Consider the following 13,328-nt stretch of genomic DNA (forward strand, 5'->3'; position numbering starts at 1 on the left):
TCAGATGCGGAGGAACATCTTCATGTTTCTGGCTGAGAACAACCGACGGCGGCAGGAGCAGCAGAGGCAGTTCTGCAGGTAATTCCAAAGGGATGGAATTCCCCATGTCCCTCCGCTGAGGCAGCCCCAGGGGACAGGAGCGAGATCTGGAGGCTGCCTTTGGGCTGGACTCCCCTGACAGCCACGTGGACACCCAGCATCTGCTTCCCACGTGGGACGGAAAGGTCCTGGCTGAAGGCAGAGGGACCTTGATGGCTGGCTGTCCCCTTCCCAAACCTGAAAGCATGTCCTTCCCTGGCAGAATCCTACCCCACAACACCCTGTCCTGAGCTGGGACACCTGTATGGGATACCCAAGGTCTCAGCCCAACCTGTCTTTGCCTCAGCTGCACCAGGGACCTTCTCCTGGGCTGGGAAATCACCAGAGGCATCTCCATGGACACCTTGATGTGATCCCATCCCAGGTGGTCTGAGCCAATCCTGCAGAAATTCTCTGCCTTCTCCCCACCCGCTTGATCGGAGGCCTCTCTCTCTCTCTCCCTCTCACCTCAGCTCCAGGTGCTGGTCCAGCGCATGAGGAGTTGGGGCTGGAGCAGTGGCTGCAGCAGCAGCTGCTGGTGACAGGGCTGGGAGGCTGCTCACCTGCTGAGGTCCACCTGTGGATGCAAAATAAATACCTCTGTTCCCACCTGGACTGAGTGGTCTAGGCCTGGTGATGAAGCTGTCTAATGGCTGGGACTGTGCTGGGATGGGGAGGGGAAGCATTGTGAGGGGACACAGGCTCTTCAGGAAGGTGAGGAGGTGGGTTTGCCCCTTGCCTCCTGCTCAGGGTGGGACCGAGCAGCAGATAGGCCAAGGTGGGTGCCGTGTTTGCAGGTACCTGCTCTTCAGGAGGAACAGGTAGGTGAGGCTCCTTCACAAGCCCTGGTCCTCATGGGGGACCTGTGCCACCCCCAACCCGCCCCACCCTCCCCTGGTACCTGACAGGAGGAGAATCCAGACATGTGGGAGATCTCCAGAATGCGTTTCCTGGCACAGGTGATATGAAACCAAGAGGGGGAGGTGTCACCACCCGTGGGATCATTGGTGCCTGCTGGGAGGTGCCTGCAGTGAGGTGCCACCATCCAGGTGGAGAGACTGGGGAACACTGGAATGGGGGGGAACTGGAGAGCAATGAGGGACACTGGGAGCACTGGAGGGGGCACTGGGAGCAGTGCAGGAGACAGGGAGCAATGGAAGGGGCACTGGGAGCACTGGGGAGACTGTAGAGCACTGCAGAAAGCTGTCACTGGCCTTTACCTCCCCGGGGCAGCCCATCATCTGCCCCCAGCAACCCTGGGCCCTGGGTATTTTCCTTCCCCAGGGAGGGAAGGCACTGTCTTCCTCCTTTGTGAGCCCACCTCCCAAATTTGGATACCACCTCCAAAACTTGAACACGTCCAGGGATTGCTCCCACACAAAATGTGTGGGGGCAGAAAGGTCCTGGCCTTTACCTCCCCTGGGCAGAAAAGGCACCGACACACCAGACTGGAGAGCACAGAGGTGCCTTTGTGAGAATGAACACCTATCATTGCAGCAAGGCTTATTGCATCCCAGAACTAGAATCACAGCCAGAAAACTCAAGGGTTTGACAAACAAGGAATAATTTTTTTTTTTCCTCCATAAAATTCCAACTTTTAATAGAATCCCACACAAGTTTCTGATTGATTTTGTACAGTGCCACCTGACATGGCTTTTCAGGGGTGGTTTGTATTACGGTATCCCGCAGCTGTAGGGAGGAGAGGAGAGATCCAACGGGCAGGAATTGTGCAGCAAGATTGATTTATTTAATTATTTTACAAACTCTTTTATAGACTTTTTTCTTCGTAGTCTAATTGGTCAAAGGATCAGCCACGCCTTGGGGTGATTCGCTAAAATCCTAAAACGTCCATTGTTAAAATAAACCATGTACCATAAACAAACTGTACCATAAACAAAGCTCTGCAAGGTCGCAGGTGTTCATAGTTTAGAGAACTCTGCTAATATCTTCCGTGAGAGAGAAAGTATCTCACGGGACTGGAAAGAAGCAAGAAAAATTCTTGCTAGCAGCAATATTGTATCCACAGTTTGGTTTGGGGTTTTTTTGTGTCATTTAGCACAGTGGCAGGGCACTACAGAAACGAGGTGCGAAGCAATGCTGAGGATCCAGGATGCCCATGTCCTCCATTTTAGCATCTTTCCGGAAACAGCAGGACATCCCAATGACAACATCCTTTCAAATGCACTTCATCAGTCACAGGAAGATAGGAATGACCTTCCCTGAAACTTTGAGCATGGCACATTTGTGCATGCAAGTTACTCCTGGGGAGGTTCCAATTGGACACAGAGGAAAATTTTCCACAATGAGAACAATCAGCCACTGGAATAATCACCCCAGGGAAGTAGCGGATTCCTCAACATCAGACACTTTTGAGATTCAGCTGGACCGGGTGCTGGGCCAATCTTGTCTAGACTGTGCTTTTGCCAGGAAAGGTTGGTCCTAGATCCTTGAGGTCCCTTCCAAACTGGGATTCCATGAGTTTATGAAATCAAACAACATGCTCCCTATGCTCTGCTGAACCTTTTCTGAAGGCAACACCCAAAGGCAGCTTCTAGAGAAAAATTGAGACCTATCTTCCTAGAGTCACTGTTGTTTTTCCATCCCTCAGAGCTGACTGAGCAAGGACTCATAGGACCAGCTCTGCCCCTAGGAGAGCAAGTGGCACCAGCCAGTGGCAGAGTGTATGTCAAAATGCTGCAGGACAAAGCTTATGAAGTCGGTGTTGTCCAGGCTGTGGAGCCCCCCCCACCCCGACACTGGTTGGTTGCTGCCAGGCCACGCAAAGTTTCTGCAGAGGAAACAGGACCCTTTGCAGATGAGTTACTCCCTCACTAAGGCCTGCAAAGAAATCAGATGCTGAAGGACAAGAAAAGTTTCTTATGGCTGAAGAAAAGCTTTTCACAAAGCATTCTTCTGCACCCAGAAGACCCAGCTCTCACCTATAACCCAAGCACACTGTAGAGGCAGCCTTAGCACTGCCATTCTCCTCCACCCCTCCACACGCAGTTCTGGAAAAGGACTGTTTCCTTTTGCTCATGTGCAAGAAGCTGCTTTTCTCTTTTCACTAACTCTGGCCAGCTTTCTTTCCACCCAGAGCCTTGCATCTGATCACTAGTCTGATTAGGCGTTTCTACAGGGAATCACCTGGTAAGGAGGGTTCAGAGGAAAGACAGAAAAAGGCAAGTGACTAGCACACAAGGCAACCCCACTCATTGCGCCTTCCTCCAACGTGTCTTGTCTTTTGGGGAATTCAGTACCCACAGGAATTGTTCTGCGTGGTGGCAGTTGCTTGCGTCCGTAATGGAGGAGTGTCGGGGTTTAGGATTTTTCTCTTTGTTTCTTTCTCTCATGGAACTTTGTCCCATCTATCGCTCCATAACAATCCATAACCATAATGATCAGTTCCTAGAAGAGACAAAAGAAGCTGCCAAGCTCAGGGGAGGAGGGCACCTGGCTGCACTTCTCTTATCTGAGGGTTTCTCTCGGAAGGGCAAAGATACCACGAGAATTGGGCTGGGGAAAAGGGGGTTGGGCGCAGCTCCTAGCTTTTGAAAGGAGTAAGATGAATGTGTCTTTACAAACAGACTCCTAGCCCTATCTACAAGCGAATCTGCTTGTAGATAGGGCTAGGAGCTTAGAGATAGGGAAGCAACAGGAGAAAACTCTCAGTTCTAGAAGATGTTACTAATTGACACAGACTGTTGCTCAGCCAAGGCCATGTTAAATTCCTGAACCTAGAGAAAAAGAACAAAGACTTAATAGAATTATGAATAGGTTTTTTTCTTTTATATAACAAAAAGGGGGGTGCATATTGAGGGGGGCATAGAATAGGCGATTCAAGAAGTCTGTATCTTCTGAGTACCTCAGCCAATGGGGAAAGGAAGAGGGTGTTGTGGCCGGGAATTAGGATAAAAAGGGGGTTGCATACCCCAACAATTCGAGAGACCCCATGGGAAATGCCCATGTGTCATGATCCGCTAATACAAGCGAGGGTCGTGATGGTTCGTTTATAGATCTCAGATGCAAAAGGACACAAGGGATTTCAGTCTTAATCAAAAGAGTGCACCTTTATTAAGTGCCCACAACACAGTAAAATGAGACAGAGGAGAGAAAGAGAGAGAGAGAAAGAAAACAAAGTAAAAGAGTAGAGAGGAAGAAAGGGGGGTAATAGCTACCAACGGATGAGACAAAGTCCTCGTGGTCTTCTGCCAGTAGATTCTTCTTCTTTCTGTGGGGAGATCTCGTCTCAGTTATTTTAGAAAGTCCCTTTATAGTCCTTCCCAGAAGCGAGGGGCAACTGGCCAAGAGGTGGGGAAATCTACAGCCATTGTTATGAGGCCCGTTGCTTTGGGAAAACAGGTACAGGAGAGGTGTACAGGACAGGTCATTCTTTTCCGCTTCAGCGCAGTCCTTCCCGCCTGGGCAGCAAGAACGGCACAGTCCACTGTGACCTGCACTCATTTTCCTCAGGAATGTGTACCAGTTCCCAGCGGGCACACCTGCAGGCAACACTTGGCAGACACCCCACCTCAGCCAGGCCAGGACTCCTGTGTTCAGTCTCTGTCGTTGGTGATGATCGTGAGGCAGATGAGGGATCTTCGGACCGTCTCTTACACCATGGCCTCTCCCTTTATTCGAATAAAGTTACAGGACTTCTCTGTCTCCTTTTTGGACATAAACCTCTGGTGTTTGTGAATTAATTTTCCTGACACTCTCTTGCTTTCTCAGCTTTCAGAAGGGAAAGAGGCTGTGGTCACTGTGGGAAGAATTCACCACCACTGCGGGGTTCTGTCTCCTGCTGCTTTTCTTCTACCATGAGTGGAGCTCTTGCTCGTAAGTGCGGCCACTGCACTGGAACCTTGTTAACACCCTACCTCACCAAACAAAGGACCCTTCACCATCTGCTTGGGTGCCTCAGGGGAAACCCTGGGGTCCCTGAGCCCTTTCCCTGTCCAAGGGAGTCTCTCGCAGCCCTGTTGGGGAGCCGGGCTGCTGCTGCCCAGCCCCTGCCGTGCCTCTGCTACTGCTCCGAGGCTTTTTTGCTACACTGTAACCCCACACACCCCTGCCTGCCGGGACACCCCCGTGGCTCCGGCTACAGCTTCTGGGTTTCTGCTGCTTCTTGCTTGCTACGCCGTGTGAGCTCGTTCCTGCCATTCCAGCTTGCTGCTCCCAAGGTTCCTGCTGGGGCACCGGGATCGGCTGCCCCTGGGGGTTTGTGGAGCAAGCCTTTCTTCCATCCCTTCCACCCACTGCGTCTGCCATACCACGTGAGAGAGACGACCGGGTTTGTGCCGCAGCGCCCCCTGCAGCCACGGGGGAACCATCGCACCTGCCCTGGCCAGCCCGGAGCCATCAGCGCCCCTGCCGGCTGCGACGGGAGCTGCACCAAAGGGGAAAGTGCCTGACAGCCGAGAGAAGGCTGCTACTGGGTTACTGGTTCTGTTTGTTGTTACTGCTGTTGTTGTTGCTTGTTTGCCTTCTTATATATACTAGTAGAACTAGTTATTCCTATAACTAGAACTGTTATTCCTTTTCCTGTATCGTTGCCTGCAAGCCTCTTAATTTCAAAGTTATAATAATTCAGGGGGAAAGGGGTCATATTCTCCATTCCAAGGGAGGTTACTGCCTTCCTTGGCAGACACCTGTCTTTCAAACCAAAACAAGGAGAAAACTCTGGTTGACAAAAAGTGTGTCAAGAAGTGTTCCAAAAGAACAGGAACCACACAGTCCTTCTTATTTCCTCATGAAGAAGCAACTCTGGGAACTAAGGAGCTCTTAGGGACAATGAACACCTCCAAAACTGCATGTACACACCCCTTCAGATTTCTCCATCCAAACCAGATCAGTGTTACTTTACACCTCTGCAGAGCTGTGCACTCAGGACATCCCCTCCGTTTCCACAGCATTTTAGTCCACGGCAATCATCAAGAATTGGTGAATTTCCCAGACCCGCTTGGTTTCTCCCAGAGTGACCCTCACTGTCTTTACCCTCCCACAGGCAAGAATACCAGTCACCTGCTGTTCCTGCTGCTCCCAGAAGCAGATGCAAGGGGAATGTGGCAGAGAGCTTGAAGGAAAAGTGCAGCCTCACCAGTAGAAGTGAGCTGGCATGAAGCACCCAGCTGACAGCTGCACGAGGAATTTCCAAAATGGGATGCATAAAGAAGGAATTAAGCTGGCCATAGAGAGGGGGAGGGAATGTTGTGCAAAATGAAACTCGTGTCTTTCTTAGTATTTCTGCTGTAAGAAGCAGCTGAAAGCACAGAGGAAGACTTAGGGAACACCTGAAGCATCAAGAGGCTTAACTGCAGGATGGAGGTGTCATGATAGGGCTACAGGCAGGGGACAGGTTCTTGATGTCAGCTGTAACGGCTGTCAAGATGTGACAAGGGACATCCCTGTGTGATACTGGGGAAGAACACCCATGGGAGAGGTGTGTGGGGGAGAGCTGTGGGGCAACCTCCACCCCTGATTTTAAGAGCTCAACACAAAAATGTCCTGAACCACCTGATAACAGCTTTGGAGTGCACCCCACTTGAAGCCAGCAGTTTCCATACCCTCTGGAAGCATTCTCAGACTTTGGGCTTTAGAGGTGTTACTAAAACCTGATGTTACACACAGATATGCTTAACAAATTTACAAAAACAAAATCAAGAAAAAGAGAAAAGCAGCTGCAGAAGATTTCCTGAAAGGGTTTGAGAATGAAAAACTTGATTTATTGGCACTTAAAAGTTCTTGGCTTGCTCTTCCTAGCAAAAAACCTTGGTAGAAGATCAAAAAAATTAAATGCATTAAAAAACAAGAATTAAAACTGGAAATGAGAAGTTCCACAGAACAGAGGGAAAAAAAAAAACCAAACCAAAACAGTAGCACTTTTTAACATGAGAGAAGTAGGGAGTCAAACTGTGCCAGAAAGCTCAAGAACTGTGTAAGAGCTGTTAGCCCCACACTGGTGTCCTCTGGGTGCCAGGAATTAAAGCCTGTGTGCAGCAGCAGCTCTGAACTGCAATATAACAAAACCTGCTTTTCTAGAATGTCTGCTGGCTCCTGGGAAGGACAAAGATTTCTTCTTTCACCTTAATAAAAAATGCATCTTCTCCAGATTATTTTCATCAGAAACAGCAGTGTATCATCACAACTAACAAACCTCCGGTATGTGTGAGGAAATGGAGACTGGTGCAGCCTGCTCCTCTGTTTAAGGAACCCTCTGTGCAGGAAGGTGTATGAGGATGGGGGAATACTCCTTACCTTCATTTACTGTGGGATGTCAGGCCCAGATTCTGGATGGAAGCAGTCAGTCTCACCACAGAATTCAGGTAATGAGCAAAAGCCTTCTCCCTCTCCTGTGGTGTGTAGAAACTTGGGAGTTCTTCAGGACTATAAACAATTAGTGCCAAAGATTATCTGTGCAACAGATATTTAATTTGGAAGGGTTTTCTGCAAAACATCTACTACACATCCAGGTGTCAAGTGAACCCCAAGGGTCCATTCCACCTGACCTTCCTGATGGTGGGTACCTCTTGCTCACACCATGTTTCTCCAACCATCTGGCTTGCAGGGGACTCCAGTTTCTGAGCATGAGTCCACAGGCACTTTGTCCTAGCAGGCCTGAGAAGCTGCTGGCCAGCTGACAAACTCAGACTGAGTTCCCTTGGCCACAAGTGGCCTACTAGGAGCTGGCTGCAGCTAAAGGATAAGAGACAGGTGTTTTCCTTGCTGCAGGCACAGGGCCAGATGCCTATCAGCGGTGCAGGGCTCCGAAGGCTCCAAACAGCCTCTCTCTAATAATTAGCACTCCCTAATAATAAAATCACCTGGAAGAGCACATTGATCAAAGCAACACAAACCTGAGGGGGTGACAATAGAACAGGAGTCACTTTATTGTCAGGTGGTCGAGGAGTTCTTCTGACACTGTAATTACGTCTCAAAGAAACAGCAGCAGAAGTGAGTTATAAAGTGGCTGCAAGCAGAGAACACAAACTCCAGCATTCTCCCTCTGATGCTGCCCACTATGAACAGTCCAGGAGGTGATCCTCTTCTAGAAGGACCCTCAGCCTCTTGGTTGTTACCACGGTGGCAGTGACCTCCTGTTCAGGAAGCTCACTGCAGGTGCCAGTGCCCAATTCCCCAGATCCCCCGAGGTTCCACCCCCTCTGCTCACAACTCATACAGCAACATCTCCTTTCTATGGCTCAAATTCATGGCTTGGCTTTCTCTAGCCCAGGTTCAGTATCCTCCACAACAAAGTCCTGGCCCACTCTGCTTCAGCTCAAGGCTTATTTTTTAGTTGCTGCCAGGTTCTTACTGAAGACAACATGCTAAGCAGAGTGCTCTGGGCTCCCAGGTTTAGCATATGAATATACCCAAGATGCAAAAAGGGTACTCACACTTCTTACATCACTAAAACCACCCATCATATCAGGCACAGCTCCCATTTCTTTTAAAAATAAATATTTATAAACAAAAGGAAGAGATTCAGAGAACTACAAAGTTGGAAATTTTCCTGCCAACAGCACGAATGTTTCTTATGTACAGTCACAGGAACAAGTTATATACCAACGTGAGCACTGTCTAAAAAACTCTCTCCTCATCAGCTGCCCCAGTCCACCTGCACAGAGATCCACATCTCCCACTGCAGCAGCCAGCTCCTCTGTACTTCTCCAGCACTCATACTGGAGCTGCTCAGTCTCCTTTCATGATCAAGTCCTCAATATATGCATCCAGTTCATCATCTGTATTAATATCAATGTCCTGAAACCAAAGCAACAAGAAATACCAGTGAGAAGTGAATCTTGAAGAACAGTGCAAGAAAAGAGGAGCCAGAGCAACTCAGCATCCTCTGTTACATCTGGTCTGCTCAGCCTCTATGCCCCAACCTCCAGCACCCTCCAGCTGCTGACAGCTGCTTTCCCTGTCAGCCCCCAGAAGACAACACTGGAAACCCATCAGCACCTGATGTTCAAACAATGCACTCAAGTGATGTATTTACTGTACTGATCTCAGTCGAGGTAGGTTTGGTTGGGGTTTTTTTAGATTTAGTACATTTTTCTAACAGGGAGCAACTGCTTCCAGATGCTTTCAGCAGCCTTTCCATTGGCTGATCCTAATTTTATTAAAGTAGTTTTAAAATTTAAAGTTAATTTATTTAAATGTTTTAATTAAATATATATTTTCTATTTTAATTTAATAGTATAACTAATATATCAATTTCACCACAAGATTTTTTTTTTTTATCATTTGTTTAAAGGTTTGCATTTCTATATGTGGAGTTCAGAATCTGCCCAATAATGGGGCAAAAATTCCCTGCTGAGCACTGCCTGTGCCTCGGGAAATTCTCCTGCAGCATCATGGCAGAGAACAAACAGAACCTGTGTACTACATACACGCTGTGAGAAATCATTCTGTGAGAATTAACACACATCAGGACTCCCAGGGCCTGGATCTCAGGCAGTGGGTGGGCAGTGACAGCCCAAGCCATTCTCAACTGAGGAAGCTGGTGCCCAGTGAGACACTGGACTGAAACACTTGTAATGCCTGGAGGGGATGAGCCAGGTGGCTACTCAGAGGCAGCTCAGGGTTAGCCACTCCTCCTCACCCACCTCCTGCACTTTCTGCAGAAGGGCCATGATATTAGTCCTCAACTTCTGCAGTTTCTCCTCTGTTTCCTTCAGCTTCCTCTCTGAGTTCCGGAGGTTTTCCTCGCAGGCTTTGGCCCGGGCATCGGCACGTGTCTGATATGAATTGCACAGGTTCTGCAGACCCACCTCATATTGCTTGAAATATTCTTTCTGTAGTAGGCAAAACACAACAGATGACACGTTAAGAGAAGGCACCAAGCATCACAAAAACATGAGCACTCACAGGCTTGTAGAAGATCCAAACTCCTGGCTCCCTGATCAAATCCTCCCCGCAGTGTGCCCCTGCATGCCCTGCCCATGCTCATATTTACATCTGATTTGCCTACTGCAGCCAGCATGGAACTCACATGGGTTTTCACATTCTTCCAATACCAGAACTGCCCCAAAGCTGCTTGAATTTAGATTAAGGGTGCAGTGTGCTTTAAAAAGCCTGAACCCACAGGTATGCTGCAGGCAAGGCCTGATATCCCCTGTACACTGTGAGTATCCTTGGTACAGATCACCCAGGCAACACAGCCTCTCACTGCACGGTAGGGACAGCTACACTCACCAAAAACCCCAGACACAACCAAGGTGTCCTGTGGAAGGAGCAGGAGTGGTAACTCCAGCAAATGCCAGGAGATGCCTGAGTTAACAGAAGGGAAGGAGACAAGAGAGAGACTGCCAATACACACACTGTGAGAGTGGGAGTAAAAAACAGCACTGGCTTTGGTCATGTGGTCATCTGCAGGTGGCTTTTGTAATTTACATGTGCCTCCTGGAAAGGTCTCTCTTGGTGGTATGTTGGAGAAGGAAAAAGTCAGACAGGCCAGTTCCCTTGCCCTGCATTCCAGCCAGCACTGGTCCTCCCAGTACCAGCCCGCTGGTGGAAGACACTGGTGGAAGCTCAGTTCCACCTGTCCTGTGCTCAAATAAACAGAGGTCAAAAGTCTTAAGGTGTGCAGCTGACTCACTGGCAGTCAACCTGCTCTCCTGGGGAAGTGGGAAGGGGTTGGCTTACATGTTCTCTCACACCAAAGTAAATGGCCTATAAAGGGACTGAATTCACACTAACATTGTGGGTTCAATCCCTGTATGGGCCATTTACCTAAGAGCTGGACTTGATGATCCTTGTGGCCTCCTTCCAACTCAGAATATTCTGTGAATCTGGTGATAGTTATTTGTTATTATTTATCATTTTTAAGATTGTCTCCAGGTAAGTTATAAGGCTGGGAGCAAAACAAACAGATATGTCTACCTCCTGCTTCTAAAAACCTCTAACCTGGCCTCTCTTTTTAGAAGTTTAACAGCAATGGTTAAGAATTTATGATAGTAGCAGCCAACAGCATTCCCACACAGATGCATGGTAATTAGAAAAATCCTCAGGCAACTTCTGTAAGATTCAAGGCATCTCTCAGAGCTCTCATTCTTTTCCTCAGCTATGTTAAGTCTGCCAAGGATCCAAATTATCTTTTTAAGAGTGCACTCTTGCATCAACAGGATGCACATTTGCCATAAGAATGGAATATGTGTGGTGAAAACACACAAACTTACTTTTCTAGAAGTACTGAACTCACCAAGGGAAATGCCAACAACCCTTCTGAGCTCATGGAACTCAGCTCATTTTTGGAGATTGGAAAATTTGGAGGCAAGAAGTATCGCAAACAATTCCTGTGCAGGAGAACAAAACACAAAGCCAGAGTTGGGAGTTCAACAGACTGAAGCAATCAGACTGCAGAGCTCACAAGGTCTGTGGTGAACCCACCGAAGGATCTGGACTAGCAAGTCAACTGTTTCTTGGCTGCTGCTGGGACCGGTGGTGTCAGGCTCGATTCTGACGCAATCCGAGGTAGAAGGTTCAGCCACAACCACCTCCTCTTCCTGCTGTGTGTCTGGAGCCTGGTACTCAGGAGAGGGAGGCTTCATAAGCCTTACATCCTCACTGCCCTTCTCTACCCTGAGAAAAAGTATTAAGGGAATGTCAGGAATCTTTTTCTACGTTGGACGTATGTGAAACATGGTTAACAGTTTCATCAGAATCTGTACCCAAGTGTCACTCAGACCTCTAGACACCTAACAGCTGCCTCCAGGGCAGGCATCAGAGTGACAGACTGATGGAGTCTGTCATGCTCATTCCTTATGAAGCGCTGGACAGTCCTGACCTCGCAGGTTTCCTGACATGACAGCAGCACATTTTTCTTCAGCATCTATGGCAATAAAACAGGCCCTTCCTCCCAAAAACAAAACAAGCCTCCAAAATCCAGTAGCTCAAAATAGTTACCAGCGATCCCTTGGCGTGGTGTCTGTAGGGACATAATCAAACTTCACCTTCCACCGGATTGCGTGCCTGCCCCTTTCCACAGCCGTGACACGGCCAGTGAACCATTCCTTGTTCACACGCACCTCCACGTGCAGCCCCTTATCTGTGAGGGGGAAGCAAAGGTGTTTGCAAACATTCAGCTGCTGGAAAGCACATTCTACAGGAACTCTAGAGATTCAGGCACCTCAGCAGGGAGCACACCTGAACCTCCGGCAATACCCTCAAACAGTAATGGACACCATCAAAACACAATGGACACACAGGTCAGCTCCTGCTGAGAAACACGAAGATACATGGAAATGAACTGGCAATTCCAGATGGAAGGTTTCTCCTGTACTCCAAGCTGTTTGACATGGGCTTCACAGTCTCATGATGGGCTCTAGGACAATTTGCCACATGTCCCTAGTGGGTCACTTTCCAGACAGCTCCCTGGAAGCATGCTGAAGAGATGCCCTGCTCTGACAGATGCTGCAGTACCACCTTTCCTGGCGTCTCCCAGCCCCTCTTCTCTCACAGCAGTGCAGCAGATCTGGATACAGTTCGGAGCATTTTTCAGCTGGCACGGCTGCATGATCCACTCAGGAAGGGTGAACATGCCATCAGGTACACCCTGCAGCTCAGCCCCACCATCGATCACAGCCCCACCATCGATCACAGCCATTGATCACAGACCTTTCTGCACCACAATTGCCTCTGGTCTAATCAAAGGGCTCCCAGCCAAAATGTTTTATGCAAGTTAGAGTCATCTTGGGGTTTAGGATTCAAATTTACACTATTTCTTATTTTAAAATCTCATCAATGAAATCACACGTTTAACTGGTGCAAGAGTTCTTTTCTATGTCAGATACTGGTGGCAGCCCAAGGGCTCATTTCTCACCTTTCTGTGCTTTCTTCAGTTCCAACAACTCTTCCTCTCCAGCACTGTCTGTGAGCTGGGAGCAGAGAGAGCTCATATTAGTCGCCTCCCATCAAGATTATAAACACCTGACAAATGCCTTCTGCTGGGGAAACCAGCACACTCTCACCTCCACCACCACCTCACTGGAATCCTTCTCTTCTTTCATTGCCAAAAATTTTCCTCGTTTTGTCCTCTCCTTTTTGTGTTCTCCTTCCTCCTCAGACCCATCCTCTGGGATGTTCAAGGCCCTCTTTCGAGTGCTGGAGGCCTGGAGGAAGCAAACAAGCTCTAGCTATTAATTCCAGCCTGCTTCCAACCAAAACATTCTTGCAGCCAAGGTAAAAAAAAAAAAAAAAAAAAAAAAAAAAAAAAAGCCCAACATCCAGTATTGGTGCTTTTCCGGAAGGTTTTA

At 48.5% G+C, this 13,328-nt stretch overlaps 1 protein-coding gene and 1 long non-coding RNA gene across 10 annotated transcripts in view; one reads left to right on the plus strand and one right to left on the minus strand.

Annotated features, from left to right (window-relative positions):
* Window positions 1-5: 5 nt before the first annotated feature.
* LOC109145860 lies at window positions 6-693 on the plus strand. The gene is made up of 2 exons (XR_005603213.1): window positions 6-78; window positions 386-693. It is a non-coding gene; the product is annotated as an uncharacterized LOC109145860 (long non-coding RNA).
* Window positions 694-7,929: 7,236 nt separating this feature from the next.
* MORC2 (MORC family CW-type zinc finger 2) overlaps window positions 7,930-13,328 on the minus strand; it is a 56,150-nt gene continuing 50,751 nt past the window's right edge. For 7 of the 9 annotated variants that reach the window (XM_039560886.1, XM_039560885.1, XM_039560888.1 and 4 more), the window contains 7 exons: window positions 13,044-13,184; window positions 12,896-12,950; window positions 11,980-12,121; window positions 11,464-11,655; window positions 11,276-11,369; window positions 9,681-9,869; window positions 7,930-8,832 (listed from right to left, as the gene is read on the minus strand). In XM_039560886.1, coding sequence (XP_039416820.1) covers window positions 8,764-8,832; window positions 9,681-9,869; window positions 11,276-11,369; window positions 11,464-11,655; window positions 11,980-12,121; window positions 12,896-12,950; window positions 13,044-13,184 — 882 coding nt within the window. In that variant the 3' untranslated portion in view covers window positions 7,930-8,763. Of the gene's footprint in view, window positions 8,833-9,680; window positions 9,870-11,252; window positions 11,370-11,463; window positions 11,656-11,979; window positions 12,122-12,895; window positions 12,951-13,043; window positions 13,185-13,328 lie in introns of those variants that run through there. The other 2 variants (XR_005603167.1, XM_039560890.1) reach the window with 2 other exon arrangements.

Source organism: Corvus cornix, chromosome 15, assembly GCF_000738735.6.
Source record: "Corvus cornix cornix isolate S_Up_H32 chromosome 15, ASM73873v5, whole genome shotgun sequence".
NCBI lineage: Eukaryota > Metazoa > Chordata > Aves > Passeriformes > Corvidae > Corvus > Corvus cornix.